Raw genomic sequence first — 16,286 nt, forward strand, 5'->3', positions numbered from 1 at the left:
CCTCGGGAGTGATCCTGCGTGCGTTCTCAAAAGAAGCAGCAGCGTTATAGATGGTGTGTCTCCAGACCTCCCGATTGGAGGCCAGAGTAGACCAGTGACACTAATGTTAATTCACTGTGATATTCCTATTGTCTTCTTTACTCAAAGTGAATAATATTACTGCACTTAGGAAATCTCTCCAAATTTGTGAAATACTTTTGTGTTTTGAACATGACTGAGACTTTCCTTGCTTTTAAAAGGTTTGGAAAGAGGTTGTGGTAGTGTAGCTAACAGTTCATCCATACCGGAGATGGTAATGATGAGACATCTTTCCGCAGGCATTATAAATGGATATCTGGCACTGAGTGCCTTTATGGTTTGAGCATGTTTATCCTTGTGGTTCTGGAAACCAGACCACAAGGTGGATTATATTGCTGTATATAAATTGTATTCCAGCATGTTTTATAAATCAGGTGGCTTAATCAGATAAAGACAAATGGCAATGGAATAGCTTAAATACAAATTTACTGCCAGGTAGCCATTATATAGCGCTGTATTTTACTTTTACTGGATTTTCTGACTTAGCTAGCAGTAAATTCAGCCATTTTCCACTTAGAGACATGGGTCAAATTGGCATTCAGTCCAATCTGTGTGGTCCTTTCAGGCTCAACATGAATGGGGGTTTTGCCATCCAGCAAGGACTGACATCTTATTTTACAAGCTATAGAACTTCTTTTCATTTCTTAAAGAAGAAATAAGTGTGCTGAGGGAGAAATACAAAAATCCTTTCCCTGGTCTGGCTGCAGATGTATTCAGGACTAGTTCAGTCCACAGCACAATCAAGACAGTTCTATTTATTTTGGAAAAATTGTGACAGTCTATTGGGAAGAGTGATACCAGCAGGGACACGGGCAGTCACAATTACAAGCCTTCCCCAAATGCAATCTGTCTCAGACCCGAGATTTCAGGAGTCCTTCATGAAGAGCATAGCTGCAGTTGGCTGCATCAGCCCCATGGAGTACCTACGCTCAGGAGGGTTCATGGTGTTGTAGTCACTGATAGCATCGCCAGATCTGTGGAAGCATGACAGATCCAGATTCTATCTAAAAAAAGACTGGAGCACATGGCATGGTTTAATGTACAGATATCACATCCTGACATGCAGTCACAATGTGACCATAGTAGCTGGAAGCACTACACCTTCAGGTTGATGTATGGAGTGGATGGAGGAAGTCATTACTCCTTCCCATGCCTTCCAAATCCATTTAATATAAAACGTTTAAGCTGAGGATGTGTCAGATAATAAAGTGATAAGAAAAGATGATGCACTTGATCTTAGCCAACAGCTGGGAAGTGTGCAACTGGGACAGGGGCTTCAGTGCACACTGCAGAGCACTTCCAGCCCACTGAGGATAATATAGAATAAGCACTTTAAAGGCTGTTGACAGATCTAAAAGATGACACATAAAAGAATGATTTCCTCACTTGAGAAAGTGAGAACTGTAAATCAATACAATTACAGTAGTTTGTAGTGATAACTGAAATTGCTGGGTTTTAAATTACTAAGGTAAAATGTCTAAGCAAAAGAAAATAATCTTAGGCTATATTCTTTACCTGCTTAATATCTTCTTTTAATTTGCACATTTATAGATCTGTTGCCTTAGTCTAGACTAGTCTAGTTAGACTAGTCAGTCTAACACAAAATGCATTTTCTTGCTCAGTTTTGGGTAAAAAAAAAGTAATTTGAATAACAGTTTACCTGCTGAGGATTTATGAGGAACAAAATACTAAGAAGAATGTTTTCATATGGTTGTAAACCCTACTCCTATTTTTTACATCAACCTAAAATTCATGGTAGATTAAATGAAGAGTTAGTAGTAAATTTCATGTATAGTCTATCTCAAAATAAAAGAAAAAAGAAAATCTGATTATCAGATATATTTTAATAGAATAAGTTTCGTCTGCTTCCTGTAAGTATGAACAATTGACCAGTTTCAACTCAACAAATTTTGTGTCTTTGGGTGCTTGCTCATTTCAAACCAATGCTACAATGTCCTTATTTTCCATTAGAATTATTTTCCTAAAATTACAGTACCTAAAGTATAATTTTATAGTACTAGATATCATAGAGGCAATTTGCTGCAGTAGTTCACCCTTCTGCTATCAGGGAACAAGACAATGTGTCTAATTTTACTTTATATGTACGTGATTTCATGTTTTCTTGTGTTTATGTGGATCTGAGTGTGAAGGAGGAGGAAAGTTTAATCTTTTACACAAGACTAGTTTGTTTTTATATGATCCAGTAAAACATCCCCCAAGAAAATATATACTTGATTCCATATTATGTAGTCATGCAGTGCTAGTACTTTGGACCATGTTTTTCTTTAGTGCACAACTCAGAGACAAAATGCTGAAAAGAAGCCTTGTTCTTGATGTAGAGACATTAATTATCCTAACTATTCATGTTTTAATCACCTCACTATGTTTGTCTTAGAGTGTCGTGGAAGTAGGACACACTAGTGAAGACCCCTCTATTGTTTACATTTTGTGTCTATAGGGAAGAAGTTATGAGGAAGGGATTAAAAAGAAAACAAAAGAAAATAAAATAATGCTTAAATTATGAGATGAAGATTTACTTTCAACTATACAGTTGTAAAAGCTGCAAGTGCAATAGTAAGCAGAAATGTGGGCACACATCCCATAAACAGGTCACTCCAGACCATAGTCATCATCCCAAGGTATGCTTGAGCATCTGTTAAATATTTTATGTATGGTACTTATATTTACAACTAGCTCTGTGAAAACCTAACAAGAGCATTTGAAAGACCATAAAAGAGGAAATGTTAACATGGAGCTAAAAGGATCTCACATGACTTGGGCCCAGTGGGCATTTGTGGATCCTATAAATAGATAGTGAACTATTTATAAAGCATCACTCTTCCTCTGTGCTATGCTGAATATATTACCAAGACATTGTGGTTGGTTATTAGAACCCAGCAATGTATCTGACTAGGTTCTTGCTGGTATACCTCAAAGATCTGACATCCTTCTTCATGTTAGAAGTCAAGAAAATATTAATTATGTTCCCTTTCGATCTCTGTGCTTGCATATGATCCACACAGAATTTGTTTTACTGTCCTGTCTATTGTGCTTCATCTTGTGCTTAATTCACATCATGAAATTAAAAACAAGCATAAGCAAAATACTATATTCTATTGTATCCCAGATAATTAACATCTTGCTTTGTGCTGGGCTGGAGCTTCTTTGGAAAATAGTCAGTCTTTAAAGCAGGCTTTACATTCCTTGATGAAGTCATGACTGTATGTTTGGACTCATATGATCTCTGATACAGTGTGACCAGCCTATTGCTAATAATCAGGTTGAATGTTTTGTTTCAAAACCCAGCACTCTTTAGTTGGCCTTTTGGTTTTCATGGAGAAGGATCAAGAATACGAGCGACTTGAGAAATCATATTTTGTTTCTATGGATATTCCTTAGCCTTTTTTTCAAATAGCCCAGAACTAATAATGGAATTTTACCATTTGAATTTACTTGGAAAATGTTCAATATAGGAATATGATGAGGCTTACCAGGTAGGCAAAGCCATCAAACTTGAAGTTACCAGCTTCATTATCCCTACAATTTTTTTTCTCTCTCTAGTAGAATACCCTCCTTTTAGTACTAGACTACTGAGTTCCTACCCTTTTGTCACTGCTGATAGGCAGCCCAGATAATTTATCAGTTATGTGGGAAAACAGGTGTAAGGAGTCTATATATCCTTACTTGCTGTGTCTAGGAGATTGCCATTGCCAACTAATTCAGATAGTGATCACCTTACTAAACACTGACCACCTTAAAAGTGTCTTTTGCATCATGACTTCATCCATGTTTCTTAGAGCAGGAAGGAGATGAAAGAAGTTGAGTCAATCTGTTGTCACTTGTCACCTCAAATTATTGCATAACTTATCATCGGCCAAGGCTGCCAGTATTATGTATGCATTTATTTCTTTCTCATCAGTGTGTTCTTGCTGACACTGCTCAAATAAGACATTCCACAGTCCCCTGCACCACTCTGCTTCATGCCCTTTTTCAGTCAATGAAACAATTCACACATCTGTAGACCGTGAAGGAGAGGTACTTGTGAGTACTTGTGAGTGATCAGAACACTTTTGCTGCTTCTCTCTCTCTCCCCCCCCCCCCCCCCCCCCCTGAGAGAACTGTTTTTCTTCTCAGGTGCTTTTTTTGGTTGGCACTGAGAATCATAGATAGGCAATCAGCAAGACTGGTCTCAGGTATATAGTCTGCATTTCAGACTTCTTGGGTGTTACAAGTAGGACAGACTTTAACCGTTCTTCACATCATTTTCTTGTCCAGTTACTGCTGCACAAAATGTCTAAATGCTCGATTTGATCATTATCTCCTGCTGTGGCAGTTCTCTTTTTCTCAGAGCTTTTCCTTCTGCCTATCAGGGGGTTTGATTTCCAGATTATGAAGGACCTCCCTATTTCTGATTTGTACCTGGGCAATACTTAACCTACTTCTCTACAACACAGAGAGCACAAAGCCACTATTTTTTTTGACTATGCAGAGCACAGTTTGGCATTTTTTCCCCTCACATTTCTTTTCTAATGCCTGTTTTAACTTGATTGTTCTACGAGGCCACTGCATATCATGGTTCAGTAAGATCCTCCTACTTTTCTATTGCACAAACCAGGGGATTTTTCTTGCCTAACTTTAAGGATACACATGAAGATATTTGCACATGGATTAGTGATTACAGCAACATAAGAGAGAGTAATAAGCAGCTATTTTAGATGCTTGTGCTTGTGTTGAAGTGAATCTATTTTGTAAGGGAGCCTGGGTCAGTTTTTGATATCTCTGTCTACTCAAACAAATCACACTAAAGACTTCTTCTAAAATGCTGGTCTTTATGAATTTTCTTTTTGCTCCCCAAAGTATTTGAAGTAGCCAGTTTCAGGGGATTTTTGGTCCCTGTTGCTTACAGTCACATCCTGTGTTCAGCCCTGTAATTTGTGCTAAATTACACATGCTTTCCTCTTAAACTAAGCCACTCTTATCTGGTGGAGGCCATAGATGTTTCTACATGAGACTGGAAAAAATCAGCACGCTCCCTTTTTAGTGAGATGCAGTCCGGGAAGAAAGAAGAGTAACTACTTCTTATTAAGAGAGTGTCTTAAAGTCTATGTTCCAGAAGAGATTTGAAAGCCTAGCAGCTCTGAGATTCCTTCCTTGTTTCTGTGTAATAGAAGACTTCTCATCTTCTGGGAGTGGATGGAAGAAATTATTTCAGAGATTTTTCACCTTTGTGTTGCTCTTGAAATGATAGGAAAGTAACAGATGGAATTTGTACCTCAAATTCTGTTTAATGTGGGATTACTCTAAAACCAGATGAGAATGATAAATATTTTTCCACAAAATTTGCAGGGCAGATTTTTCAGCTCAGTATTATGTCATGGGATGTAAATCCCCATATCCTGGAGTATTTTCTCAGCTTGCAGTATTTTAAGTCAAAGAAATTTTTGTTTCCACCCAGTTTGTTTGAATTTATCTATGTCTCTGACAGGTGAAGTGGGATTTAAGAACATTTTAATATTTATATCTGAGTGCTCAAATATTTTATTTTGTAAAAAAAAAATAAGATTTCTTTAGAGGATCATTCAGAAATTAATCAAGAGATCAAAAATATAGCCTTACACAAAATATCTTGTGACTGCCACTTTTCAAGCGGTTTTCTAAATTTATATTTTCTTTATTGAAATCATCTCATAAGTAATTTTCCCAGTTTCCCAAAAATAGGAGAAGCTATTCTTTTCCTCTGCAAATAGAGCTTTAGTCTCACTCAAGTAAACATCTGAATGTTTTGTCCTTGTGGTTTTTTGCTCTTGACTTCTGTAGGGAAATTATGAAATTCCACAATTCATCTCTCCAACAGATATTTATTGTTTGATGTACAGGCCTGTGCTTAGAGACGTTCAGTCATTATTTTCATATAGCCAGATTCAAAATTGCATGTCGTGATAACTTAGGCAAATTATAGATGAGACTGATACTTCTAGGAAGTGTTGAAAAATTCTGATCCTTAACTTTTAGCATTTTATCTATTTAAATTCCTTTAAAAATTTCTTGTAATGCTTTTGGTTTTTCACCTGTAAAATGGAGGAGCAATATTATTCCACCTTCAAGAACTGCACACCTACTGGAAAACAGCAGACATGATGAAATAAGTATGGAAAATGCCTCTAATTTTAACAGGTGTTAGAAAGAAAGGCAATTCCCATATTTCTCATGATTTCAAAGTCATGGATACTGGAAAAGGGCATCTCAGTTGGACAAGAACAATGGCTAAAAGTTTCTCTTCTCTCTTAATGTTGCATAGCTTGTATCAGATAGTAAATGTGCAATTTCTTTTCCTACATTATAAAATTTCTGTAGGGTTCAACGATATTGCCTTAAGTTTTTTCTAATACTTTAATGAACATGTTGAACTATACATTATATGTCTTCTATGAAAATATTTTCTTGGAAATGAAAATATTAAAATGACATTCTTGAGATATACTATCTCAGAATTGTGGGAATCTTGCAGCTATTTAGGTGGCTGTAGTTTTTTTATTTTTATATAATTCAAGCACAAAGTCAAAGGCACTAGTACAAAGCTGTACTACTCAAACCAGGTCTTCTAGCTTTCAGTCATCTGGGATGCTATGAATTGTTAAAGAGAGAGCTATTTTTATCTTTAGAAGGTTAGTAATTGACTAGGCTTTTGGTTGAAAGAAGCAAATATTCTCAAATTGACCCTCTACAACATAAATTACCAACTGAGTATGGCTGATGCAGTACTTCCATTTTTATATCAGATTGTGCTATAAAAGCAGTGAACTAAGGACTTAGCATATAATGAGTACTTCAATAGAGCATCAAAAATCTTATTATTTCTATGTAGTTCTAATTGGATACAAACAGAAATAATTTCAGCTGAAATCTGCTGAAAAGAACTTCCTTGATACCTTGACTATTAAATGAAATCATCAGAAACACAGTGTTCATGAAAACAGCAAAAATATGGGCAAGAAGAAAAATTAATCCCTTGGATCCAACAGTGAGCAAAATTTCCTTGAAGAGAAGAATGAGCAAAAGGAGCAAAACCATCATTACTAGCTAAGCTTTACCTGCTTTTCTCAGTATTAAAAATAAACAACAACAAAAATCAATAGGGAGTAATTGTAATATCTTGAGAAGATAATGTAAAAGCTATATGGCAAAAAGTAGTGAGTGACTGGGCTGAAGCTTAGTCTTTGTACTGAAGTTAATTAAAGATGAAATGAAAGAAAAAAGGACCTGTAGCTTTTAGTAATCTTGTGTAGCCCATAAAGTGTGTTTCAAGATATATCTCAGTTGAATTTGGTCACATCACTGTTATGATGGGTGATCAGAAACAATGTTTTTGTTTCCTCAGTTCTAGCACGTTAAATGCAATAATCAGCAATTCTTAATTAAAAGTCTTTCTTCTTCCTTCTCTTCTGAAATCACAAGCATGAACCTCTTATCTTTATGTCCCATTTGATTTTAATTAGAATATTTTATAGAACTGCTAGAATTAAACTAGGAGGAGGGTGTTTGGACAGTAAGTCCTAGAATTGTACCATGAAGTTATCCACAGATATATTAACTTTTTGTTAGAAGAATGTGGGGAGACTACTTGGAGTTAGTCAAGACATTCTGATGTGTGCAAGTTAAAACTTTGACCTGGCCACATACATAAGCATTTTATTACATGAGGATGGTAAAGGGACTTAAGGGGAAGCCATATGAGGAGCGGCTGAGGTTGCTTGGTTTGTTCAGCCTGGAAAACAGGAGACTGAGGGGAGACCTCATTGCAGTTTACAACTTCCTCATGAGGGGAAGAGGAGGGGCAGATACAGATCTCTTCACTGTTTTGACCAGTGACAGGATCTGAGGAAATGGCATGAAACATAGTCAGGGGAGGTTTAGGTTGGAGGAAAAAGTTTTTCACCCAGAAGGTGGCTAGGCTCTGGAACAGGCTTCTAAGGGAAGTGGTCACAGCACCAAGCCTGACAGAATTCAAGAACCATTTGGACAACGCTCTCAGACACATGGTGTGATTCTTGGGGTGTCCTGCACAGGGCCAGGATTTGGAACTCAACTTCTGCTTACTTCCTGCTTTGGTGCTTGTCTTTTTTTAAAAATTGATGTGTTCTAGGTTTGGAGATACAAAACAGTGGAATAAATTACTCTAAAAAGTAGTTCTGATCAGTGGAAATAATAAAGTTCAGTTCTTGAATTTAAATTTTCTGCAGTTTAATAAGGTGAAAGTTACCCCTAGTGCTTCTTCTAACCTGTGAGTCATTCATAGCATCATTCTTCCACATAGATTCTCTGATATCTGTGAGGAACTGACCTCATCTTTCACCTTTTTCCCCAATAAAGGCAATAATAGAGCCTCTCTCCTCTTCTTCACTCAGCTGTCTATTTCAAAAAAACATATTAGATCTTAATGTACTGACATCTGAAGTGCTCAGTCAAATTTGACTGGAACTGGCTGACAGTTCAAAAGCTATTGGAAAAGGATGGATAAATATACCTTCACACACACCAACAGTGTTATGCTAGTAAAGTGAAGCTAAGGCAAAAATCCTTTCTGAGCATACTCAGAAGCCTGTGCTGTATCTCATAACAGAAGCTTTTTCATGCAAAAATGTCCTGTGTAAAGACTCTGTTCTGCATAGCTCTCTGAAAATCAATGATTTAACATCAAAAAGGAAGAAACAAATTCCAGAGGAAAAGTGCAATTTTAGTACAATCCTGATAATATGAACCACATCAGTAAGTTTAGCCTGTACTAGTGCAAAGTCTGATTCATGCTTTCAGCACAAGCTACCATGATTACAGAAAAACAGCTTAATCCCTTCAAATTCATGTGAGAAGTGTTGCATTTATTCATAAATCAACACAATGAGTGAAAGGAGTGCCATTGCTTTGGAATCTCCTGCCAAGGAATTTTGAAATCACTGAGGAATCTGTAGCCCTTTGTCATTGCTCTAGATTGTCACTCCAGCAGGAGAAACTTGTGCTCCTCTGCACCATGAAAAGATGCTATTGTGAGTAGTACCTAATGTGCACTTTTAATCCAAGTTAGAAACTCTGGCCTGAAAATGTACATTGTACTAGTACATATAACTTTAAAAGTCTGAGATGGAACATTTAAATATGAAAGAGAGCAACAAAATAATATCTACCTGAGGAACTTCACATGTAGTCAAATGTGACCAATTTGTTGATTTAAATTTAGATATGGAGGATTCAGTGGATGTCTTCCAGAAGATGATTAATCCTACCCTTCAAGAGAAGGGATAAAAAAACACACAAAAAGGACCTATTTCTCTCCATTGAACATGAAAGGCACATTGTTGAATAGATGCCCAGCATTTTGATGACTAAAAAAGATGAGATAAAGGATCATTACAAATAATGAAGTCTTACTCAAAAACCTTTCCCCAGCCTCCATATTCCCTCTCCAGGAAGTCCATACCATTCTAGTGCAAAGTGTAACACCTATTGCTAAAAGTTTATATCTACACACTACTTCCTTCTGTCAACCATGTCCAGTGTTAACAAATTGGACTGAAAATCCTAAATTCATTGGGTGTCTTTCCACTGTCTCTGTTGTCTCTTTACAGTTCACCATGTGTCGTGCTGATATGGAAATGGAAATGCATTAGACTGTTGTCTATAATACTTTTTGTCACTTGAGATGTTAGAAGCATAAAAAACCAAACCAAACCAAATCAAACCAAACCAAACTAAACCAAAACAAGAAAATACCAAACCCTGCCTGATCTCTTTATGAAATTTTCAGAGAAGACTGAAGGGTATTTTCATCTGAAAACAGCATGATATCCCTTTGTCATGGTGCAGTTCTGAATAATTTTATGAAAATTGTCAAGATTACCCTGGATTTACCGTGCTTTGATAAGGAGATTTTAATCCAATGATGGTGTGACTGACAGTTCTAGCTTACATGGGAAGAGTGAGAAGTCTCCTCAGGATCCTCTGCATTAGGATCAGTCAGTTACTATCCAGCTGATTCCCTGGGTGTTTTTCCTTCACTTTTCAGTAGATTTTGTGTGGGAGGGCTGGGGAGACAAGCACTGCCATCAGTAGGGGAGTGTTGATTTTTGCATTCCTGAAAGTCAGTGCTGTGCTAAATGAAGATAATTGGCAGGAATCAATTAGTCTCATAAGAGGGTGTTATTAAGAGTTGAGCTCTTTTCACAAATTGCCCCTTCTGCGCTTATTGCTTGAGAGATATAATCTCAGCGATCCCGAACTTCACAAACAGGAGATTGATTTCCTCCTTTTTCTTTTTCTTTCCCCGCCTTAAACTCTGCAGGTCAGTCCCACCCCAGGGTGCATCCGGGCGTTAATGAAGATGTTGTACTGCCCTTACTGCAGAGGACTTCCCACTGTGAAACCTTGCAACAACTATTGCCTCAATGTAATGAAGGGCTGCCTAGCAAATCAGGCTGATTTGGATACTGAGTGGAATCTGTTCATAGGTAAGAAGAGTTTACATATTAGTGGAAGGAAACACTGGTAATAGCAAATATTTGCTGAGTTCTGTGAGGTTAGGAGACACTGATGGTCAATATTTGGAATGAAGCAACTGCAGATGCACCTCACTTTCTAACTGACCTTCCTGGCTTGCATTAAGAAATAACTGTTTGCCCTGCCCTGAGCCAGTCATGTTTAGTATTTCATATTTCAAAAGGAATGGTGTGGTGTTACGGCTTCGGAGCTGAATTATTACATGCTATGTGAAATGTCGAGAAAGATTTGGTTGAGGATTTGATAACAAGCTTAACATGGCAGAAATAGTATGTATTATCACTGAAAACTAGGCTCTTGGTAGCTGAGAAGATAATAACATTGTGTAACATCCAGTCAACATAAATCACAAGAGATGCTGTTCTTAATTCTGGTAGTATATAGGCAAAAAACTTTAAAAGTTACATACATGAGAAATTATTAATTCCTTATTCTTCCTTAAAATGTGTCAATGTCTCCCTTTCAGTGTACTGAATAGAAAGTACCAAACACAATCAAATGTTAGAATGGAGCATAGAGTATGTATTTAAGGAAAACTGCTACTACAGTTTTATTCACCTAATTCTTCACTCAAGTAAACTAAGAAGAAAATAAGAAAGAAATTTCCCTTAAACAGCCATTTGGTTATCCTGTAGCCAAAAAAAAAAAACCACCACCACAAAAAAAAAAATCCTCCCAGAAGAGTAATATATAATAAGAAATAAGAGTTTTAGGTTGCTTTTTGTGATAGGATGACAGGGTAGGATGAGGAATTAGATAAGGCTAATGATAATATAGAAAGAACAGAAACAGCTACTTACACCAGTCACCAATGAACATCATAGTTTAGACTGGATTTCAGGAAAATTAATACAGCTGGAAAAAAATGAGATAAAACTTTCTTTATTGTGACTGAAGAAAGGAAATGTTATTTTCTACTTTGGAAAGATAAAACACAAGCAATCTCATCCTGCTGAATTTCAAACCCCACTGACCAATGTGACTTTGAAAATTTGATTGTGACTCATTCATGGATTTTTGCTTTACTCAGCAGGGCGAGATGTATAGGGAGAAGAAAACAGGATGAAAAATGAATCAGAGTATGAAATGTGAAAATGAGCATTGAGTGTGCTATAAAAATAGCATGCAAACAACAATATAAAAGAAATGATGCATGTACACATGCCTTGTCAGTACCTAGTACTAGTTAAAGGAGTTGACATCAGAAACCGCGCTGTGTGGAGGGATACCCATCCGATTACTGGTGTGAAAAGGAGAGTCTGATCATCATCAGCAAGCTGAATGAGATCTGATGGGAAAACAATGCTAACCTATTAGAGACATTGCATAAGCTACTTTCCCTTTGTCATTAAAGAATAAGCAAGAGCTGAAATGTCACTAATTCCAATCAAAGAAAATAATCTAGTCTTTCAGAAAAAGCAAACCAAACATTTGAATGACACAGTTTTTATTAAGGCATGCACCTGTTTAAATCAAAAGCTGGAAGGTAAGGTTTCAGGTCTTAAGAGAACATTTCATTTTCTGGTGCTTTAAATTCAGTAAGAGTGCTGGGCAGGGTGGCGTATGTGTCGGAAAGCATGGAAATGCTTACAGACCGAGACTTTCGGAGTCTTTAATGCAAAGCCCTTGTCTTCATCAATGTCTTTCCCGTTTTGATTTTTCTTATTCTCAGAAAAGAAAAACTGCATGAAACCTTGTACATTATGTTAAAACATAGTGCTAATTTATTAAATACTATGTCAAGCAGGCTGCTATGCAATTATCCCTGCAAGTCAGTGATGACAAGGCAGTATACCAAACAAATACATCAAATCATGTTTCCTCTTTCTTCTAACTATACAACTTCCCCTCTATAACTTTATGGGGAAGAGAAAAGAGAAGGAACAGAGATTTTCATGTGTTGGGAAAAGATATGCTGTTTTATCCCATTTTTCAGACCTCTGACAGCTTTGTTGAAGAAGAGGGTCCTTTCTTTATGAAAGATTGAAATGAGGCAAGTTGTCTCTGTCTCTGACAGCTGTCAGAGGCTTTCTAATAACACATGCAATTCCCTTAGTAGTAAACCCAACAAAACTTCTACTCACTGAATTAAAACGAACAGCAGCACTTTACAGCACCGCTGAGCTATGAAAGATTGGAAATTATGCATGAACAGTTTTATCCCTGTTCTGATACTAGGAACCATGCGCTAGGAAAAAAAAAAGATAATTTTGTGCACTAACAGTCTCTGCATAGGCAGAAATCCCAAATGTTAGTGCATATTCATACACAAGATAGTTTTACTTAGTTCATAATCTGTGCATTGCAAAATAGTTTTGCTTAGTTCATAATCTGTGCATTGTAAGATCATTTTGGCAAAAGTTGGTACTAGGAGAAAACTCTTAGATATGTTTGTCAGTAACTAAATCCTGTAGTTTGGACTGCATATCATAGTATTGTTCTATAGTTACTGTAATGGTCCAGCAACAGCCAAGATCTGCAAGTGAGGAGGAGCACAGGAAAGTAAATAGGTTGTCTCACAACAGGATGTGTTGCATGTTTCACCTAGTTTATAAATATAGAAGTCAGAACTCAAATCACATATATATAGCACTAAGAAATCTTGCCCGTACTTTCAAAGCTGGGGATAGTGGGACAGCTTCCCTTAAACATCTGGTGCTTTCCAAGATTTTATAGACTGTGAAAATTGGTAAGAGGTGAAACAGCTGCAGCATCATGACACATGGTTTATTATATATTTCCTGTTTGTGTCACCTTAAAGTCTGTGTCCTTTTTGTGTGATGTTTCATTATAGACTTTTTGTATTTAGTTGCCTTCATTATTGCACAATAAAAGCCAAATGTAGCACATCTTATTGTAGCAGATCCTCTGCAACTCAGAATTTTGCCTGAGAAAGGAAGACAAATACATAATATCACAATTATGAAACTATAATGAATAAGTAGTCCTTCCAGGTATCTATACAAAATATTTAAGAAGTATTTAAAGTAAAGCTGCCACACTAATTTTGAAAATGTGTATTTTGGCAAAGCCTGCTTTTGAAGTTTTTCCTGTTAGTTTACCTATCATAATCTCCTCTGTAAAAGTCTCAAGCAAATTTAGCAAATGCAAGAAAAAAAGAATGAGTGGAAGAGCTGTACTGCTGATGAAGGAGATTGCCTGAGGGAGGAGCTGTCTGATTCTGTTGAATGGGGAAAAGGGGGTTTTCTCTGTCTCACTGCCCAACAGATATAGTCAAAATTATGCTTTTCTCCATGGAGCCATACCAATTAACAGCAATAAGGATGAGGGATCCCACTGTTCAGTCTGTCACAGAAACACAGAAGAGATAAATAAAACTATTCCCACGTACAAAAATTCAGACCCGTCTATCTTAGGGAATAACATTAAAATTTAGCAATACTGTTACTCCTCTTTCTTTTGCTAATCTCCATTTCAGTCCATGTTCATATCTTAAGATTCTTTTATTTTTCTTAATCTTGGCTTTCCCTACAGTTGATCACTTATTTGCCTTTAACTGCTCTTTTCTCAAGCAAGAATGTCAGTTGCAGAATGAACCCGCCTACCACCTAAGTGGACACCACACTTTCTCTTGGTGCCCTCGTTCAGCTTCAGAATCAATACCCATAAAAAGATTATTTCCACAGAAGCAAGTACCTCTCATTCTGACAGCTGCCTTAATCACCGGTTCGGGATAGCAAAGAGTCCATAAGGCATTTGGATTTTTGGGATTTGTTTTACAGTTAGCATTGGAGTTAACTTTCTTCTGTCTTGAGAAAAAATGATAATACTAAATATGAAAGTCTAGCAAGGTTGTGAGCCAAATATGATAATCCTTACATAAGTAATTGAGCACAACAGAAGAGTAAAAATCTGGCTAGTTGTTTTAATCATATCAGTTACTCTATCTGAGCTTTGTTTTTGTAGACATGTAAAGTAATTCATAAATGCTTTGTTGCTGCAGTTAGTGACAAGATGTAATGAATGTGTAGTAGCATAGCAATGCAATTCATGGAGGTTTGACACTGAATGGCTATTTATAACAGCAGAGAGTATAAGTCCTTTTTCTTTTCCCCCTAAGAATTATTCAATGATAAATCAGACTCACCTTAATCTTACCCCCATGTTTTAATAGATGGGAGATTGTGGAAAACACTTCAAAGGTTGTGCAGTAACAGAGATGTGAAAATAACAGTGATTCTGACAGCTCAGGATTGCATCCCTGTCTGTGGAAAGGAGCCAAGGGTCTCCTGCACTAGTTCATGTCCACAGCCGTCCTTCTGCTTAGACTGGAAAGAAAGTCACTTTGCTATCAGTGTATTCAGCATTTGACAAGTTCTGTAGTGTAGTAAGGCAGATCAGCATGTAGTGTGTTCACACTGCAGTATGCAAGGCCTGTAAGGCTGGCATCCAGGCTCAGAGAGCCAGAGAAATCTTTTACTTCCACCATCCTGCTAGGCTTCAGCCAGAGAAGAAAATTGTACCTGAAAGGCATCAGCAAAAGCTCCTCCTTCCTGTGTTGAAGTTGTTTCACTTACTGTCATTACAGCACCTCTGCATTACTAATAAACTTTCTTCTTCTTGTGCTTTAAGAATCCCTTTTTTCTTCTCATCAGTATGACACAGACACTGCTCTTAGGAGATCTTCTTAGGCAGAGCATACCATGCAGTCTCAGAGCAACTAGACCATTTTAAGTAAAACTCCCCAACAAAACCTTACCTACTTAGTCCTAATGAAAGCTGTAGTGCTGAAAATATGCAATCAGTTTTATTTACTGCTTACAAAAGTCCTCGGGTCTCTATGTTTTCTCTCTCCTGTGTGCAAGCACAAGGATAAACATTTTCCTTCAAGAGACCCCCTAGATTTGACTTTTTATAGTAGCTTATGACAAGAATAACTGTGGTCTTCAAGACTTACTTTGCTTAATAGGAAAATCAGTCTAGAATTGTAATAGCAATTTTATACTATTTTCTTGTACTTGTGTACACAGCTACTATTAATAAATACAGCCGTGTATGTGTAGGGAACTACATTTTAGGTTCATGAAACTAGGAAACACCTGAAATGTATTGAGGTAATATTCAAAACAGATTGGAGGTTTTTTGTCCCTTCTTTCTCTAAAGTGTACAGCATAGAATCACAGAATCATAGAATGTTAAGGGTTTGAAAGGACCTTAAAGATCATCTAGTCCCACCCCCCTCTGCCACGGACAGGAATACCTCACACTAGACCAGGTTGCTCATGGGCTCATCCAATTTGGTTTTGAACACTGCCAGGATTGGGGCATCCACAACCTCCCTGGGCACCCTGTTCCAGTGTCTCACTGCACTCACAGTAAAGAATTACTTCATAATATCTAACCTAAATTTCCCCTCTTTCAATTTGTACCCATTACTCTGTGTCCTATTGCTACAGTTTCTGACAAAGAGTCCCTCTCTGACTTCCCTGTGGGCCTCTTCAGGTACTGAAAGGTTGCAATGAGGTCTCCACACAACCTTCCCTTCTCCAGGCTGACCAGCCCCAACTTTCTCAGCCTGTCTTCGTTGGGGAAGTGCTCCAGTGCTCTTATCAACTTCATGGCTCTGGACTTGCTGCAACAATTTCATGTCCTTCTGATGCTGGAGCCTTGGAGCTGCGCACAGCACCCCAGGTGGGGTC

General features: G+C 37.3%; 1 protein-coding gene and 1 non-coding gene across 3 annotated transcripts in view; one reads left to right on the plus strand and one right to left on the minus strand.

The window, feature by feature from the left end:
* Positions 1 to 16,286, plus strand: part of GPC6 (glypican 6) — a 763,526-nt gene that overhangs the window by 539,624 nt on the left and 207,616 nt on the right. For both annotated transcript variants that reach the window (XM_064645997.1, XM_064645998.1), the window contains exon 4: positions 10,412 to 10,577. In XM_064645997.1, the coding sequence (XP_064502067.1) occupies positions 10,412 to 10,577 (166 nt within the window). The remainder of the gene's footprint in view (positions 1 to 10,411; positions 10,578 to 16,286) is intronic.
* Positions 1,149 to 1,337, minus strand: LOC135410563 (U2 spliceosomal RNA). Its single transcript, XR_010428752.1, has one exon. It is a non-coding gene; the product is annotated as a U2 spliceosomal RNA (small nuclear RNA).

Source organism: Pseudopipra pipra, chromosome 2 (genome assembly GCF_036250125.1).
Source record: "Pseudopipra pipra isolate bDixPip1 chromosome 2, bDixPip1.hap1, whole genome shotgun sequence".
Taxonomy (NCBI): domain Eukaryota; kingdom Metazoa; phylum Chordata; class Aves; order Passeriformes; family Pipridae; genus Pseudopipra; species Pseudopipra pipra.